At 44.8% G+C, this 17,873-nt stretch overlaps 1 protein-coding gene across 2 annotated transcripts in view; it reads left to right on the forward strand.

The window, feature by feature from the left end:
* The window catches only part of frem1b (Fras1 related extracellular matrix 1b), a 52,786-nt gene that overhangs the window by 33,409 nt on the left and 1,504 nt on the right, over window positions 1-17,873 (forward strand). For both annotated transcript variants that reach the window (XM_031875300.1, XM_031875299.1), the window contains exons 22-36: window positions 1,242-1,386; window positions 3,265-3,406; window positions 3,917-4,124; window positions 8,530-8,794; window positions 10,718-11,138; window positions 13,735-13,936; window positions 14,025-14,169; window positions 14,626-14,755; window positions 14,886-14,958; window positions 15,196-15,345; window positions 15,464-15,792; window positions 16,026-16,070; window positions 16,141-16,299; window positions 16,514-16,632; window positions 17,153-17,238. In XM_031875300.1, the coding sequence (XP_031731160.1) occupies window positions 1,242-1,386; window positions 3,265-3,406; window positions 3,917-4,124; window positions 8,530-8,794; window positions 10,718-11,138; window positions 13,735-13,936; window positions 14,025-14,169; window positions 14,626-14,755; window positions 14,886-14,958; window positions 15,196-15,345; window positions 15,464-15,792; window positions 16,026-16,070; window positions 16,141-16,299; window positions 16,514-16,632; window positions 17,153-17,238 (2,619 nt within the window). The remainder of the gene's footprint in view (window positions 1-1,241; window positions 1,387-3,264; window positions 3,407-3,916; window positions 4,125-8,529; window positions 8,795-10,717; window positions 11,139-13,734; window positions 13,937-14,024; window positions 14,170-14,625; window positions 14,756-14,885; window positions 14,959-15,195; window positions 15,346-15,463; window positions 15,793-16,025; window positions 16,071-16,140; window positions 16,300-16,513; window positions 16,633-17,152; window positions 17,239-17,873) is intronic.

Below are 17,873 nucleotides of genomic sequence, written 5' to 3' on the forward strand. Positions count from 1 at the left end.
TGGCATAATTTCTTCCATATCTTTCAATTTGAACTCTTGCTACTGCGACTAAGCCTCTGATGGCTATTTTAAATTTTGTTTCACGATAGTCACGTGCTCGCCCACTGACCAATCACAGCACACGCTGCACCTCACTGCAGAGCTGCACATGGACACTGAGCTGCACGTAATGCTGACGTAGTTGTAGGCCAGCTAGAAGGCTCTGGCACGTCAAAGAATACGCCCAACATGTCAAACTAAAGATCTGATTGGTTGAACACTATGACAATCAACAATATCGTCCCCATTCACTTAAACTGCACATGGATGCACTTGTGAGTCTGCAGGCCTGGGGCCTCTCTTCTTACATAGAGACACAGAGGTGAAATCTGATTGGATAAAAGCTCTACTTAAAACAAGCTGCACAATAGAAATATATGCAATGTAGTGACTGCAACTAAAGTCAGTGAAAACTGAGCAAACATTTGGGTGGGACAGGGGGAAAACTAGTGTACCACGATGTACACTAGTTGGCTACTTATCTCTACTTTCTTACGTTCAACAAAAATGAATCAGTAAAACGTTGCCCACACCGTGATCCAATCCGGCGCCCCCCCCAGTCCAAATCCATTCTATCAACTTAACAGGCCTTTAGGGCTTCTACAAGAAGCTAACTGATGTAATGGCTAACGCAAAGTAGCTAGTTATTGGTTGATTAAAAAATTGGTTGATTATATTTTCACACGTTTAATAAAAGGAAGTTTGCAATTTGCATACTAAAATGCTACTGTATGAATAAATTATGTAGCTACACCAACAACGTCAATATTGTATTCTGGTTGTTGTTTGGTTTTGGAGGACGTGTTTACGTGTTTCAGCCAATAACATGAAAAAAGTCAAATACGTTAAATTGATAGACGAAGTCCCACCCTAAAGCAAGGACAGCAGGAGACCGTCCTCCTCTACCCCCCACACCATCATGACTGTCTTGTCTGTTCTGAGGGTGTCACTGTTGAGGCATTTTAACCAAAGAAAAATATTGTATAAACGTGACTGAGATTTTTTAATGGTTTATTCCAACCACTTGCTCTTGTTTATATTTTGGATCCTCCTCTTGCCTCTTAAAAATGAATCATATATCTGTGCTTTTACTGCGCAAACAAATGAATGAAAGAAACAAAAACAAATGAGAAGGTAAACATAGACGCGCTACATTTATAACTCATTTTTTTATTTCCCCCCTCCTCTTCCTCCTGCTGCAGGCATGAAGATCGTGTACATGCACGATGACACGGAAATCCTGAAGGACGCCGTGGCTCTGCGGCTGACAGATGGCGTCCACACAGTCCAGGGGACGGCTCAGGTCACCGTGCTGCCGGTCAACGACGAAAAGCCACGGCTGCTCAAGTACACGCCAACGCACGCATGCACACACACAGATGTGAGCTGATATGAGGATTTAGTGCTTAATGCCTGTTAATATGGTATTACTGGAAATATGTGACTGTGTGAGGTTTTAGGTCAGGGTCGCACCGACAGACGCAGAAGTTTTTGCTTTGTACATAAAGACGGCTTCTATTTTTATAATATATACTATTTAGTCAATACACTGACTATTTGTAAGTATCTCATACAACTCCACTTCTAAAGACCCAAACCATCCCTTTAAAGTAATAAAAGTAAAAGTAGTCATTATGCAGAATGTCCCCTTACAGAATAATATATATTCTATTATTGGATTGTAATTATTGACGCAATCATGTGTTTAATGTTGCAGCTGGTGAATGTGGAGCTCTTTATGTACTGCTGGGTAGTTTAAGCTATAATAATACGTCATCATTTCTTATTTTGATAATATTTTCGATTAATCTGAATGCGGAAAGTAACGAAAACTGTCAGATAATTGTAGTTTTTGTAAAGAGTACTATATTTCCCTGGAGTAGAAGTATAACGTTGCATAAAATGTCAAATACTCTGGTGAAGTACAACTACAAAAGTACAATGTACTTAAAGTGCCGTTTTATTTTCTTCGGTTGCCTGAACACTGACTGAAGTGTATTTTGACTCAATCCCACATACACCATACTGCTGCCACAAACACTCACTAATACACCAAATGTGGTTAATCTGCCGTGGAAAATAGTCCCCTACATGATTGAAATGAAATTAAAAATACATTTTTTTTTTTTAAAGATTATTTTAAAGAAGTCAGGCAGTATTGAGAGACCGACTCACATGTTGTTGGTTTGTGTCTAATTATGTCTTTGATGATAACCATTAAATAGAGTATAACAGCAGAATTAAGCTTTGAAATGATATTCTCTGGGATGTGGAACACATTGATGTGGAAAAAAATGTCTTGTGTTATATTTGAATTTGTCGTTTTATGTTGATGCGCTCTGACGCGATAATCGGAGGAGGCTGCCGCAGTGAAAAAATCCAGAGGGGACGAGGTCAGGGGAGTCAACACGGGACAGGGGGGGGAGTAGAAGGGGGAGTGACCTGTGTGTGTGCACATGTGGCGGGTCTCTTTGCTTGAGTGGGTGTTCAGTCCTCCACCTCAAAAACCCATAATATTTTCATTCCAACGACCGAGCCATTGGGAATTTGCATCCTTGACTGGGTTCCCTATGCTGTCCCCCCACCCCTCCCCCCTTCTACCCCCTTTACCCTCACCTCACGTCCTCGCTGTCCCCAGATCAGCCGTCGGTGTGTGTGGGTGTGCTGGCACAGGCCCGAGCTGGTACTGTAAAGGGCACCGAGGCAGAAGTAATGCCGGGACTTGGCAGATGCCAGCCTCCTTGTTTTTTTTTTGCGTTCCTGCAGGACGGACGTGGCTTCCTCTCCTGCGTGGATTTTAGTTCCGAGTGAGGAAGCAGCCAGACGCTTTCTGATGTTCACCGACCCCCCCCCCCCCCCCCCCCCCCCCCCCCCCCCCCCCCAACACCACCACCCAACAACACCACCGCCCCAGATCTCCATGATCCCGCTTGGGGAAAAAAACCTGTTCCCACACAAACTTCTTCCTACTTCTTTCTGCAGTTTCATCACATCAAAAGTTGAACATTTCCAACACATCCCATGTTTTTACGACTCTTTTTGAAAGCTGGAACAGAACAAAATAAAATCTAAACTCTATTTTGCGTGTTGAATTGATTTGAACAGCACAAAAAGAAAAGTCCAGAATCAGCTAAAACTAATCAAAACATCATCTCAGTTCAAAAAATTCACGTTGAACATATATAATTATAACCATTGTATTTTCTTCTTCGTCGGTGTCTTCAGGAACGCGGGGTTGGAGGTGGACTCCGGTGAGAGCAGGGTGATTTCCAGCGTGGCTCTGGAGGCCCAGGACCTGGACACTCCCCCTAACCAGGTGCACTACTTTCTCAACGCTGCGCCGCGCTTTGGCAAACTGCGGCTTAAGGTGAGGAAAACAACATTGTTTCTCTTTGTGAGGAGTTTTGAGTTTTAGACTTCAATTTTGAAGACATCTTGGAAAGAGCCAGTACTGTTCTTAACTATAAACTCAAGGCAGCAGGACAGTGACGCCACAAACATATGATGATCTTACAGATTATGATGCATTGCTGTAGATTAAACCAGGCGGCAACCTCCTTTTCTGCCAAGTGAAGCCAATGAGGAAGTGTCCTTGAACTGGCATTCTCTCTACTGACCAGCCGGGGGCGACTCCTCTGGTTGCATTGAAGTCTATGAGAAAATGACTCTACTTCTCTCTTGATTTATTACCTCAGTAAACATTGTAAACATGAGTTTATGGTCTTAATCTCTATATTCAAGTCTTCTTCAATACAGCATGATGTTCATTTAGTAAATGATGGTCCATTTAGAGTCGAATAGACCAGGTGTTCCTTTAAGATGGTTGTACCGAGTGACTGATCCACTGTCATGACGGCACTGAACTTTGTGAGCGCAGACGGAGTCGGGCTGGACCGAGCTGTCGGCCGGCCGGAACTTCACTCAGGACGACGTGGAGATGAACCGCCTGTGGTACGCTCACACCGGAGCTGCCGCCGATGCCGCCGGGTTCAAAGGTCACGACAGCTTCCGCTTCACCCTCAGTGACCTGGACAACGAGAGCCCCGCGCAGAGCTTCTTCATCTCTGTTCACACCGTGCAGAAAGGTCAGAGGTTTCACTTTCAAAGGGAATTCTCGTAAAAGTTAAGTTTTCCAAAGTTCGTTACTGATCTGGAGTCAGCAGGAAACAATCTCAGCTCCAGCAGCTCCATTTAGCGTTTTTCAGCTTTGAAGCCAACATGGATGAAGAGTTCTTAAAGTATTCAGAAAATAAAACAAGTCGCATGGCGACTGACTAAAGTTACAGCAACAATAAGAAGCATGGTCTCACACACACACACACTGCCTCTAAACCTTCTCACACTTGAGCCCCTCCGCGGTCCTTCTGGCTGGTCCTTGTTCATGTATTATTGAGCGCCCCCCCCCTCTTCCTCCAGCTCACAGTGCCAGTTTTGCCAGTCGGGTGAACACGGTGCGCCGAGGCCTCGGCCCTTCTGGCTGCGGGCCCTCTGATCCTGGAGGAGCGGAGGTGAGAAACGACCGGCCTCCTCAGCCGGTGAATAATTAACGGAGGAGGAGGTGGAGCAGCTGTGGAGGGGCGCTGGCTTGTGTCCTCTGGGTGCTCCTCCTCCTCCTCCTCCTCCTGCAAGAACAACACACCAAAAAACTGTGACATTTAGGCCTTGTTATTTTTTTATTGTGTTATCTCGCCAAGTTGAATATGAATTAATTCTCTTTTCACTTTAACTTTTGCCAGTCGATAGAGATAAAGCAGCACTTTTTAGTTTGAGCGGCTCAGGTGGGATTTTTTAAAATATTTATTTATTGAGGGTAGATGCTCATTTAAAGGGACATTCACACATTTTTGCAGATTCGTCTCTGAGAATCCGGGTCGTAGGTGGAAATAGACGAGTCCCCATCACTGCAGTGGCACCTTGCTTGTAATGTATGTAAAGAACTGCTAAGAATAATAATAATAATAATAATAATACATTTTATTTATATAGCACTTTAAAATGCACTCAAAGACACTTTACATGGTAAAAACAGAAACAATAAAAGCATTTATAATAAGAACAAAATCAACGACATAACGGTAAGAAATAAAAATAAACACGAAAAAAAAAAGAAAACATACATGACTGACTTTAGAGGTTAAAAGCAGATTTGAATAGGTGAGTTTTAAGTGCAGTTTTGAAAGTGGCGAGTGACGGAGAATATCTGAGGTGTTGGGGCAGGGAGTTCCAGAGGGAGGGGGCAGCAACGGAGAAGGCAATGTCCCCCCAGGTCCGATGCTTGGACAGAGTAGGGGGGGTAAGGAGGTTGGTGTCGGCGGATCTGAGGTTGCGGTTGGGAGTGTGACGGTGCAGGAGGTCTGAAAGGTATGAAGGGGCAAGGTTGTGGAGGGCTTTGTAAGTGACGAGGATAATCTTGAACTGGATTCTTTGCTGTATGGGGAGCCAGTGGAGGTTTTGAAGGACTGGGGTGATGTGGTCTCTGGTGCGGGAGTGGGAGAGCAGACAGGCAGCAGAGTTCTGGATGTATTGTAGTTTGTTGATGATTTTGGTGGGTGAGCCGTACAGGATGATGTTGCAGTAGTCCAGTCGAGAGGTGATGAAGGCTTGGATGAGTGTTTCAGCGGCTGCGGAGGAGAGGGATGGGCGGAGGCGGGCGATGTTTTTGAGATGAAAGAAGGCGGTTTTTGTGATGTGATTGACGTGGCGTTCATATGAGAGAGTTTGATCGAAAATGATCCCAAGGTTACGGACATGTGTGGAGGCAGGAACAGTGGTGCCATCGATGCAGAGGGAGAAGTTGTGCTGGGATTTGTTTAATGATTTGGGGCCGATGATGAGGACTTCAGATTTGTCGGTGTTGAGTTTGAGGAAGTTGGCTTGCATCCAGGTTTTTATATCTGTGAGGCAGTTGGTGATGGTGGAGTGGATGGTGGGGGTGATGGATTTGATGGAGATGTATAGCTGGGTGTCGCCAGCATAGCAGTGGAACTGGAGACCATGGTGGCGTATGATGTCGCCAAGGGGGAGCAGGTAGAGGATGAAGAGGAGGGGACCGAGTACTGAACCTTGGGGGACACCTTGAGAGACTGGGGCTGTGTCAGACTTGAATTTGTTGATGCTGATGAACTGTTCACGGTCGGAGAGGTATGATTTAAACCAGGAGAGGGCTGTGCCAGTGATGTGGAGGGAGGACTCGAGACGAGAAAGGAGGATGGAGTGGTTGATGGTGTCGAAGGCTGCGCTGAGGTCGAGCAGTATCAGGATGTTGAGGGAGTGTTCATCAGAGGAGAGGAGGAGGTCGTTGGTGACTTTGATGAGGGCAGTTTCTGTGCTGTGATGAGATCTGAATCCGGATTGAAATGGTTCATACATTTGGTTTGAGTCCAGGTGGGTTTTCAGTTGATGGGCAACAGTGCGTTCCAGTATTTTAGACAGAAAAGGGAGATTGGAGATGGGTCTGTAGTTGTTGTGGATGTTGGGGTCAAGGCCAGGTTTTTTGAGGATGGGTGTGACTGAGGCAAGTTTGAGGGCGGGAGGGATGGAACCAGTAGACAGGGAGGAGTTGATGACAGAGAGGAGATGCGGGTGGAGGGCCGGGAGACAGACCATAACTAAAGTGGAAGGGATAGGGTCGAGGTCACAGGTCGGAGTCTTCATGCCAGAGAGTGATTTATTGAGATCCAAGGGGGAGATGAGAGAGAATCGGGAGAGTGACCGGTCAGTTAGTGGAGGATTTGCAGATACAGGGTTAGACGAAGTGGGGCTGGAAGTGGCCAGTTGGTTGTAGATGGTGTCAATTTTAGCTTTGTAGAACGTCAGGAAGGAGTTGCATTTCTCTGCTGTGGAGGAGTGGGAGAGATTGTCCATAGGTTTGAGGAGTTTGTTTATTGTGGAGAAGAGGACCTTGGGGTTGGCGGAACCAGAGTGGATGATGCCAGAGTAGTAGGTGGAGCGAGCAGAGTTTAGAGCCAGTTTGTATTGCTGTATGTGTTCCTTGTAAGCCAGGGTGTGAACTGTGAGGCCGGTTTTTTTGGAGAGTCGCTCTAGTCTGCGTTTTCGGGATTTCATGAGGCGGAGTTCAGGGGTGAACCAGGGAGCAGTGTGGGTGAAAGAGACAGTTCTGGTTTTGAGAGGGGCAAGCTGATCAAGGCAGGAGGATAGTGTGTTATTGTAGAGGTTGACCAGGTCTGAGGGGGAGGGGCTAAGGGAGGGGGCGAGTGTGGAGAATTTTTCAGTGAGACAGGCTGACAGGGATGAGGGGCAGACAGACTTGATATTACGGAGAGTGATAGTGCGCGTGAGTTTGGGTTCTGGGATGGGGATGTCGATCGCCATGATGATGGCTAGATGGTCGGAGATGGTGAGGTCATAGCCGGAGAGGTGGTTGATGGTGATTTCAGTGGAGCAGACCAGGTCCAGGATGTGACCGCGGTTGTGGGTGGGGAAGTCGATGTGTTGAGTGAAGTTGAAGCATTTAAGCATGTCCAGAAATTCTGTGGCAGTTTTACAGTTGGAGGAGTCGATGTGGATGTTGAAATCACCAAGCAACAGGATGGAAGGTGAGACGGAGCAGAGCTGGGTGAGGAATTCAGATAGGTCGGAGAGGAAGGCAGGGTTGGGTTTGGGGGGGCGGTAGATAATTGCAATGACCAGGGGTTTAGGACCAGAGAGTTTGAATGTGAGCTGTTCAAATGAGGGTGGACTTTTTTTAAGAAGACATTCATGCAGATCCCGTAGAACCAGTTGTATGTTTAAAATATAGTCGTCAAACTCCATTAAAGAACTGTTACGCCTTTTCTGTTCTGTGCTTTTATCAACTTTGGAGAAACGAAAAGGAAAGTAAAAGTGTCTGCTGCATGAAACCTGTTTTACTTTCCAAAACTGACATTTTTATGAAGTCTTCATGTTTCGATTGTATTTTCAATGGGTGTGCTAAAGGCCTACATCGTTAAGGCCTCTGAGCAGACTGCATAGAATATAATAAGAATGTAATGAGATTGTTCAAGGTCCGCTGGTAAATAATAAGCTTCTTACAGAGTTTTACAACATAAACAAAATGTTATCGTTGTATCACAAAATCCATATCTTATGTTTTTACGGAATTCTTATTTAATTCTCACATAAACACACACAAAAGTTATTTTGTTTCCATCTTTAAGATAAAGTTGTTTTTGGTTCTTTGGCAACATGCAGAGCCCTGAAAACCATTTGGTTACAGAAAAACAACGAGAAAAACGCACGTGAGCTGCTTATTCTGCCCCCCAGTCCCCTGTCAGTTACTACAAAATAGGAAAATAAAACTGCTAGAAAGAAATGTATTGCCTTGCTGTATGTCATTTTGAAACATTCAAAATAAAGACCAATAAATTACCACATTTCTTGTGGATAATTACCAAAAATGTGCATAGGTTAGCAGCTACAAACAGCTCCATCTGTCTAGAAACCATATATTTCGCCTTAGTGTTTTGACCTTTTCCCTCTGGCCTCCTCCAGGTGACTTGGTGCTGCTGAGCAAGGCAGTGCATCTGATGGAGGGGCAGCGCGTCGTCCTGAACACCGACATCCTGCTGGCGTCGGACTTGGCCGGCCGTCCGGAGGAGCTGGTCTACACGGTGTCGTTCCCGCCGCGGCACGGCCTCGTCCACGCCGTCCAGCAGCCGGGCGTCCCCCTGACCACCTTCACACAGCTGGACGTGGCCGCCCACCGGATGTGCTACACCCACGACAACAGCCACCACGCAGAGACGGACTCCTTCAGGTGAGAATACACGCGCTCACGATACATCGAAGTATATGGCTGTTAATACGTCAATGAAATCAACATCGTCTTGGTCATTCGGGGCTCTCTTAAAGAAAAAATATAAAGATCCCAATGGAGTATTCTGATTAAAATATAAGTCAAATACATTTTTTTTTAATTTAAATTTTAAAATTTCAAGCGTGTAACAAATAAACTCTGTTTGACTTTGGCCTTCTCTGTAAAGAGAAGCTATTTTGCAGCACAGCATGACATTTTGCACACATCAGGAGAATAAATGATCAGCCTACATATTGTGAGAGGATATTTCTGTCGAGAAAAGTATCACACAACATTTGGCCGGCGAAAGAGAAACTGGGCAGCGAGACGAGAGAGAGAGCGTCGGGAGACGAGAGGCTTTCTCTGCTGCAGTATGTTTATCTGCTTTTCCAGCCAATTTGGCAGCAGCAGGGTTTTTTTTAAAAGAGGGGGGGTGGGCAGTGTGTTGGGGTGAGTGTGACCTGGAGTGTGTGCAGACCCCGGGTTTGTCACCCAGACCTCTGCTGCCCCGACCGGCTGGTTTGTCTGGTTCTGAAAGAGCTGGTCAGATCACAGCCAAGACTCAGAGACTGAGGGACTGGAGGACGGTGAGACGGTGAGACAGGGAGACAGGGAGACAGGGTGAGAGAGACAAAAAGACAGAAAGAGAGAAAGAAGGACAAAGACAGACAGACAGACAGACAGACAGACAGAAAGAGAGATATAAAGACAAGACTGTATCGGGACAGAAGAGGATGTTCGGTTGTTCTGTCGACTCAGGTGTGGCCAAATTTGAAGAAGACACACCTGTGCATCATTCGTGTGTGTGTGTGTGTTGCCGTGACAGCAGATGATGAATGGGCATTGCTAGGAGAGTAACAACAGGCGTTGGCACGACGACGCCGGCCAGAGCGCCGGCCACAGACAGCCATCCCTGGGCAAATATGGCCGACATCGGAGCCAGATGTTACAGCAGGACCTGCCTCTGTCTGTGTGTGTGTGTGTGTGTGGTGGCCGGTGTGCCGAGGCCCGGGGCAGTTAGTCAGCTGCAGAGCTGAGAGGCAGATTGTGTTGGCAGAGGGCTGAGAGGAGGACAAAACACACACACACACACACACACACACACACACACACACACACACACCATAGTGACAATTGACAGTGCAGTGGACCTGAAAAATGTGCCGCGTGTGTCTACAAATGAAAACAGGCCTTTATGTGAGTGATTGATGACTGAAGCTGCCGTCAGTGTTACTCAAGAGAGAGTCATGAGATTAATTACTGTCAATATTTTATAATCAAACTGCACACAGAGACACTTATTTAAAGGATCCATTTCCCATCATGCAACTGAATAGTTGTTGCAGGTCTTCAAACTCCACACACCTCCAGTTTGTAACATAAAGCAAGCAAAGAGACCTTAAGGCAACAACAGAACAATTGTCACTCCCTGTCTGTCATCTGATAAAGGGAGGAAATGTACCAAAAAAAGAAGGCAAAGAAAGAAATGCTAAAAGCTAAAATCATTTCGTGGGGTCGTACGGGGAAAACAGAACTTCCCAAAAGAAGTTGAAATGTTCCACATGATGTGGATCTTTTAGAACGACAGCGGTATAAATACAAAATGAAAACTACCTTTAATTATTGAGTGACATGTTTATTCTACTTTTTGGTCCATTTAAACTACTTATATTTCTGTTGCAACTTATGATTCAGAATTTGATTTGCTATGTCTGATTGGACACTACTGCAGATGTTTCTTAGCAACAGATTCATATTTTTCCTCCTTGAGATATTACCTGTGTGATGAACTTGTGATCAGGCCATGCTTTACTGATAATGATTAATAAACAGTTTGTATAATCTCAGATCTGCTTCTAACCAAACTGTCTTTGGTCTTCACAGTGTTGTCGTCACCAACGGCGACTCGACCAGCAGCGGCACCCTCCACTTCACCATCGAGCACGGCGACCGCATCCCGCCGACCCTCCACCACAACGAGGGCCTCCGGCTGCAGGACGGCGCCACGGAGACCATCACCTCCGACAGGCTGCGGCTCACCGACCCCGACACCGCCACCGCCAACCTGAGCTACGTCATCACGCAGCTGCCCCGCCACGGCAAACTGCTGTTGAGAGGAGTCCCACTGTCGCCGCCGCTGATGTTCGCCCAGACGGACGTGGATGACCTGAACCTGGCCTACCAACACGACCCTGGCAGCCCGGCAGACATTGACAGGTTCTACTTCCTGCCGACAGACGGGAACAACAGAGGATACCTTGAGTTCGGACAGCTGAGAGAAGAGCCGGCTGTCTTCAACATACAGGTGAGCAGAACACACAACACATCATACAGTATAGATTTCTATTTCCTCCAATCAGAACATGGACTGTGTGCTATGCTGGAAGAAGTACTCAGATATTTTACTTATGTAAAAGTATTAATACAACACTGTAAAAAATACTTTAATTTAATTTAATTGTATTTAGTTCTATAGCATTATTTTATATTATATCATATCGTAATATATAATTGGATAATTATTAATATTAATGCATTTATGTGTTCATCACTTAAATATTGCAGCTGTTAAAGGTGGAGCTCATTTTAATTACTTGACATACTGCTAGGTATGGATCTGCAAAGTAACCAGAGGTATTGAATACATGTAGTAAAAAGTACAACATTTCCCTCTGACACGTATGGATCAGAAGTATATAGTATATAGTACCTCACGCTGCTGAAGTACAGTGCTGTCAACTCTCCCAGGTGGAAAGACTGAAGTACACAGATAAATATTTGAAGCAGAGATGAGCCAAGACCCCCCCCAACCACATCACATGCTACCTGCTCCGAGATGGACACACACACACACACACACAGAGGCAGCCAGGTGGCTAACATGCTGGCCGGACCGAGTGTCCTTAGCCTCTGAGGGACTGGACGCTGTTTGTGAGTGTGTGTGTGGGATATGTACAGTAGTAGAGATTTTAGTGTGTGTGAGTATTTTAAGGCTTCATGAATATTTGACACACACACAAACACACACACACACACACACACACACACACACACACACACACAGGTCACAACTCTGGAGATAAAACAGCTTTTTATAGTAACTAAAATCAGAGAAGAAGAAAGAGAAATCATTTTTTTTTGCCTTCTAACATTCATATTAACTACAGTTAGTCTGATAGAAACAGCAATACAAATCTTTTCAAGTGGAATTGAAGTAAAGGGCAAAGGTCAAAATTAAAGGTCTCACTGTTTGAGTCACAGACGGGTGAAATAAGCCATGATGGATGTGTTTATTTGTGTTAATATACTTTTAAATATGGGTGTTAATCGTTTGAAATTCTGTGATTATTACACTGTTGTTATATTTTGACTGCAACTGATTATTTTCATTATTGATTATTTATTCATTTAGTTCATGAAATGGTGTGGAAGGTGATGTCATGAAATGTCTTGTTTTGTCCCTCCAACCGTCCAAAATCCAAATAAACTGTGTACTGTGATGTTAACAGTAGTGGGACGTAAATCAGTTTCCATGTGACCTTATACTTCCAGGCCACTACGTTTGTCTGACAGCTTTAGTTACTTTACATGTTCAGATTGTTTTCATGCAGAACATATACAAAGCGTTTATGAAATATGATGGTTTGTTATGAATGAAACTCCCCAACTGTTTCTCCGAGCCCAGCTGAAACAATTAAAGTCAGTGAATCAATTAGTCGGATGACAGAAAGTTAATTGGCAACTATTTTGAAGGCTGATGTCCTTTTCCGCCTCCATTCCTCCTCCGCCTTCACTACTGCATTTAATTCATTCATTATATTATTTTAATGAAGTACATTTTCCTGATTGTACTTTTCCATGCAGGACTTCAACTTTTAACAAAGTATTTCTACAGTGTGGTAATTGTACTTTTACTTAAGTAGAGGATGAGTCCTTCCTCCACCACTGGATATAACGTAAAGCACTTTATCTTTAGGTTTGCAAATGTTTGGCATGTTTCCTTTATTAATATTTGGGAGATTGGGGAAAAATATGCAAAGCTGATCGTTACACATGACAGGAGCGACACCCGGTGGCTGAAACGAAGAACTGCATCTCTGTCAGTTTCTATTCTTCTGGTGGCCTCTTGAGGTGATCTCTGACTTCCTGTTACCAAACATCTGGCAGAGGGAGCTTTATTAGTATCTATATTTGTGTATTCATATAGCTGGTGGACAAAATAACAGGAACACGTTGAGTGATGGATTTACCTGTGGGGAGACTTTCTGCTCCTCCTCCTCTACATTTTGGAATCAAATGTTAGAGAAGTGATTACTTTGCCGATCATATTTTAAGATAAGATAAGATGAGATGAAACTTTATTCATGCTGAGGGAAATTGTTGCTTAGCAGGTGCTGTACAAAGTGGGAAAGAGTGCAAATAAAAACAAAATATAAACATTAAATATTATCAATAAGGTAAACACCAAATGTACACAAATGTGCCAAAAGGTTAATGGTAAGGATCATCACAGGTTGATGGTAATTCTACATGTAACCTGAAAGTAGTTGGTGTCATGTAATATGTGGCTCCTTATTGATTGCTTCTATGAATTTGTGTTTCAATTATTGTTTTTTTCTAATTTTATGCTGCGTTTCTTGTTATTACGTCATTACTTTCCACTTCTTCTATAAAACAAGATGAAACAAACAAAAATATCACAAAACAGGTCAAAAGAAACTTAATCTGCAAAGTTACCAATAATTTTATTAGCCAGATAAATGTACACAATCTAAAAGGACCAGAACCTCTGAATGAAAGTAAATATAACACAATAACGTGAGATTATCCACTCAGACGGTCAGATCTCCTGCGTTCTTCCTAATGTCTTTTTTTAATAAAAGTCTCCCGCTGTGGATCAGGTGGATCGCGTGGACAGGTTACCTCCCAGTCTGACCACCAGGCGCAGTCCCAGCACGGTGGTGGATCTGGGCGGCGGGCGTTACGGCATTCTCATCACTTCCAAACACCTGCAGGCCTCTGACCCCGACAGCCCCGCGGAGGAGCTGGAGTTCTCCATTACCAGGCCGCCGCACTTCGGCTACCTGGAGAACGCCCTCACAGGTGGGCTGTTAGTTCAAAGCCGCAGTTATCAATGTATCAGATGCAGATGCTGTTTGTTCAGTCAGATTAAAACTTCCTGTCCTAACAGGAGCTTACATCAAAGGTCGCTTCACCCAGCGGGACGTGGACCAGCGCGCCGTGGTGTTCATCCTCTCGCCCGACATGGAGGTGACGGCCGACAGCTTCCTGTTCCGCCTCACCGACCCGGCAGGAAACACCATGCTGCCCGAAATGTAGGTTTTTTTTAGAAGGAAAAGGATCCGAACTGATGCACGGGAACCGAAATGTGTTCATTTATTAGATGGGACTTGGTCCAGTCAGTGTCTGGCGGGATTTTAGGACCATTTTTTCTTTTTTAAATCCCCCCTCCACAGGCTCCATAAATGAATTATATTGTTTTACCAACTGTAGTCGTTGATCACCTCTAATTAGACAAACATGATATGGTGTAAAAAGAAGTACTCTAAAACTCTTAAAGTAGCAACACAGTGTAGAAATACTCGGTTACATTCAAAACATTTGTAAAAGTATTCATGTCAAAATATACTTAAAGTACCAAAAATAAAAATACTCATTCAGAAAAAAACATTATTGGATTATAATCATAAATGAATGAAAGAGCTGGTAAATATATTATAGTATAGGGTAGCTCAAATACAGCAGTGTGTGTGGGTGTGTCTCTCCTGCAGACTGGAGCTGTCCTGGTCCCGGGTGGAGCTGTCGGCGACCTGCTACAGAACCTGCGAGACCTCGGGGACGCTGCAGATCCAGATCCAGCGCAGCGGGAAGAGCATCGACCCGGCGTACGTCGCCATCCAGGTACATGTGTGGTGTCCTCTCTCCACCGTCTCCACACTCTGTGAGCTGCCGTTTGATTTTAAAAGTGCAGAGCGGATATTATCATAACTATGTTGATGAGTGCGTTCGTTTTACGTCCCCATTTGCGAAGGTGGAGGAAGGATCGGCCAAACCCGGCAGGGACTTCACTCACAGCACAGCCGGTCTCATTCAGTTCGACCCAGGTATGAGTCTACTGGACTCTGTTCAGGTCCACTCTGCTTCATTTAACACAAGACACCGTCAGGGGAGTCTCTTGTTACAACATTTCAAAGCTGTGACGGACACGCAAACTCTCTCCTGTTAATCACCGGTGCAAAGAAACACTTTAAAAAGAAGAATTCTTTGAGCTCTGGTTACTCCTGCGATATCAAAAATACTATGATGATTTCTTTTTATTTCTCATCCCGTCTCTTATTTAGGAGTCAGTGTGAAAACCTGGAACATTTACCTGATAGATGACGGTCTGGAGGAAAACCACGAGACTTTCACTGTCACCCTGAAAACCCCCAAAAACGCCGTCCTGGGACAGAGGACCTCCGCTAGTGTGGAAATCATCGACCCCAGAGGAGGTAAAGCATCATCAGGAGTCAGGGTTTTTAGTTTTTTTGCTTTATGGTCTTCAGAAAGACTTACAAATTGGAAATACTGTATATTGCTAAGATACAAAGAAAGTCTGCTGTCTACTAGGACGGTGCGATCCAGACGACCTGAACGTAGAGGAGGATGAGACGCGACTCCTACCTCTTCCTCCTCCTCCTCCTCCTCCTCACAGACCGAAGGAGGAGGACGCCGTCACCGACATCGAGGCGGAGCTGCTGTGGGAGAACCAGCCTCACCCTCCCCGAGGCGACGTCCCAAACCGCCGGCCCTACCTGGACTACGGAGAGGGGGAACCACAGGACCAGCCGGCCCCCGACGGCTACAGCCACGTCCGCTACCACGGCAGGCAGCTGCCAGGGGCGGGCACTGGGAGCACTGGGACCACTGGACACAGGGTCAGACACGGAGGACTGAAGGTGAGCGTTGTTTCCAGTAGCTTTTGCTAACGGAAGTCGCTCTCTCGCACTGATTAAAAGATAATTACGGACAATTAAAAGTCTTATGAGGCTGAGGCTGAAGAAGTTTCTTTAATTTTTATTATATATTGTATAGTGGGACAGCAGTGCATGCTGAATTGTTTAAATATGCTTACATTTATACATTTTCTGCACAATGCTGACATTTTAGTGTTTTGACTGCCGATGTTCAGGTCCATCAGTCCGGAGAGAGGAGGTCTGAGGAGAAGGTCTGGATGGTAAGACTCGCTCGTTTGTCTGCAGATTGATGAAAACACACAGTGCTAACATCTGCCTGGTTCTCCTCAGTTCCACAGTCTGACTCCTCTCCGGGTGGAGGAGCTGAAGCCTGGTGACGCAGGGTGGAGCTGGTCGCCTCACGGTCGCCCCCTGCAGGACCTCCCAGTCGGAGAGCCTCCTCAGATGGATCATCCGGAACCAGCTGGAACCCAGCTACGCCAGCGCAAGGTGCAAACACACACCTCATTTCAGTTTTTATTTTTCCTTGTGAAGCATAAATGCCAAAGACAGCTGCTCAAAATCTACATACACCTCCAAGAGTTTATACATTTTGAATTATATTTACACATGTTTTTCCCTCCTGTATAAGTTGTATAAGCCAGGCTGACTTGTAAACAATCAGAGTCAATGTGAAAATGTTGTGATCATCCTCTTTTTCCAGACGGGGAAGGCGATCAGCAGCTCCTGTCCTGACGGTTGGACTCACTACAGGAGACGCTGCTACATCGTCAGCTCATCCGTGGCCAGCTGGGCCAGCGCCGAGAGGAGCTGCTCTGTGCTGTAAATAACACAAATGTTTTATTTATTTTCTAACCTCAAAGGATAACTATTTTTTTTAACTGTAGCTTGGGTCTCATCGCCAGAGTTTTCTCCATCATTTCTATTTGTTATGATAAAATAAAATACAATTTTAGATGAGAAAATGACGGACTTAGTTCATATTTTATCAAGTTTATTTATAAAAATATGGCGTGATCTTAAGAGATGATAGTGTGCAGGATTCTGGGGTTCAACACAAACTTTCCGCTCTCACTGTGTTCTTCTGCTGAGCAGGTCGTTTTCAGTGGCTTTTACAGCTTTTTCTCTCAGAAACAATGCTTTGAAAGCGGTGAGAGTGAACCAGAACAAGTCGTGGGCCTAGACAGCTAAACAGCTGGAAACGGTTTAATCTGTTGTAATGCTTCTTGTAAATTTAAGCCCAAACCTGAGTTAAGGTGCCTGCAAATGCATCAAGTTCCAGTTTATTTAAGTTGTATCATCACAGCTGTATGTGTGTCTGACCCTTCACATTGTGTGGCAGGTTTAACAGCAGCCTGACCAGCGTGCGGACCAGAAGAGACATGGCCTGGCTGTGGAAGTTCTCAGGGAGGAAGCCATTTTGGATCGGTGAGTGGCTGCTTTCATCACAGCACGCTGAAAGCTTGATTTACAGATCCAACTGTCAGATTATTTCCTAATTTTAAAACAACGGGCGTCATGCAAGAACCGCTTGTATGAACAGATTTGTTCTTAAAGGTACACTGCATAGCATTGTTGGTCGCTTCTAAAAAAAACAGGCGGCAACACCTGGTTGTGCAGAGTGAAGCCGATGCTGAAGTGTCTTAAAACCTGCATTCTCTCTACTGACCAGCAGGGGGCGACTCCTCTGGTTGTATAGAAGTCTATGAGAAAATGACTCTACTTCTCTCTTGATTTATTCCCTCAGTAAACATTGTAAACATGAGTTTATGGTCTCAATCTCTAGTTTCAAGTCTTCTTCAATACAGCATGATGTTCATTTAGTAAATTATGGTCCATTTAGAGTCAAACAGACCATAAATACGTATACGGTGTCTGTATGTCACTCCTCCGTTCATTGGTTGCAAAAAAAACAACATGGCGACAGCTGTAATCCAAGATGGCGTCAGTGAAATCGCCGAACTCGAGGCTTCATAACGTCAGTCCACAATCCAATGGATGACGCCACAATGACTACGTCCACTTCCTATATACATATATATGGTAAAAACACACAGGATTAA

The sequence above is a fragment of the Anarrhichthys ocellatus genome, unplaced genomic scaffold, assembly GCF_004355925.1.
Source record: "Anarrhichthys ocellatus isolate YVR2014 unplaced genomic scaffold, GSC_Weel_1.0 scaffold88, whole genome shotgun sequence".
In the NCBI taxonomy this organism is placed as follows: domain Eukaryota; kingdom Metazoa; phylum Chordata; class Actinopteri; order Perciformes; family Anarhichadidae; genus Anarrhichthys; species Anarrhichthys ocellatus.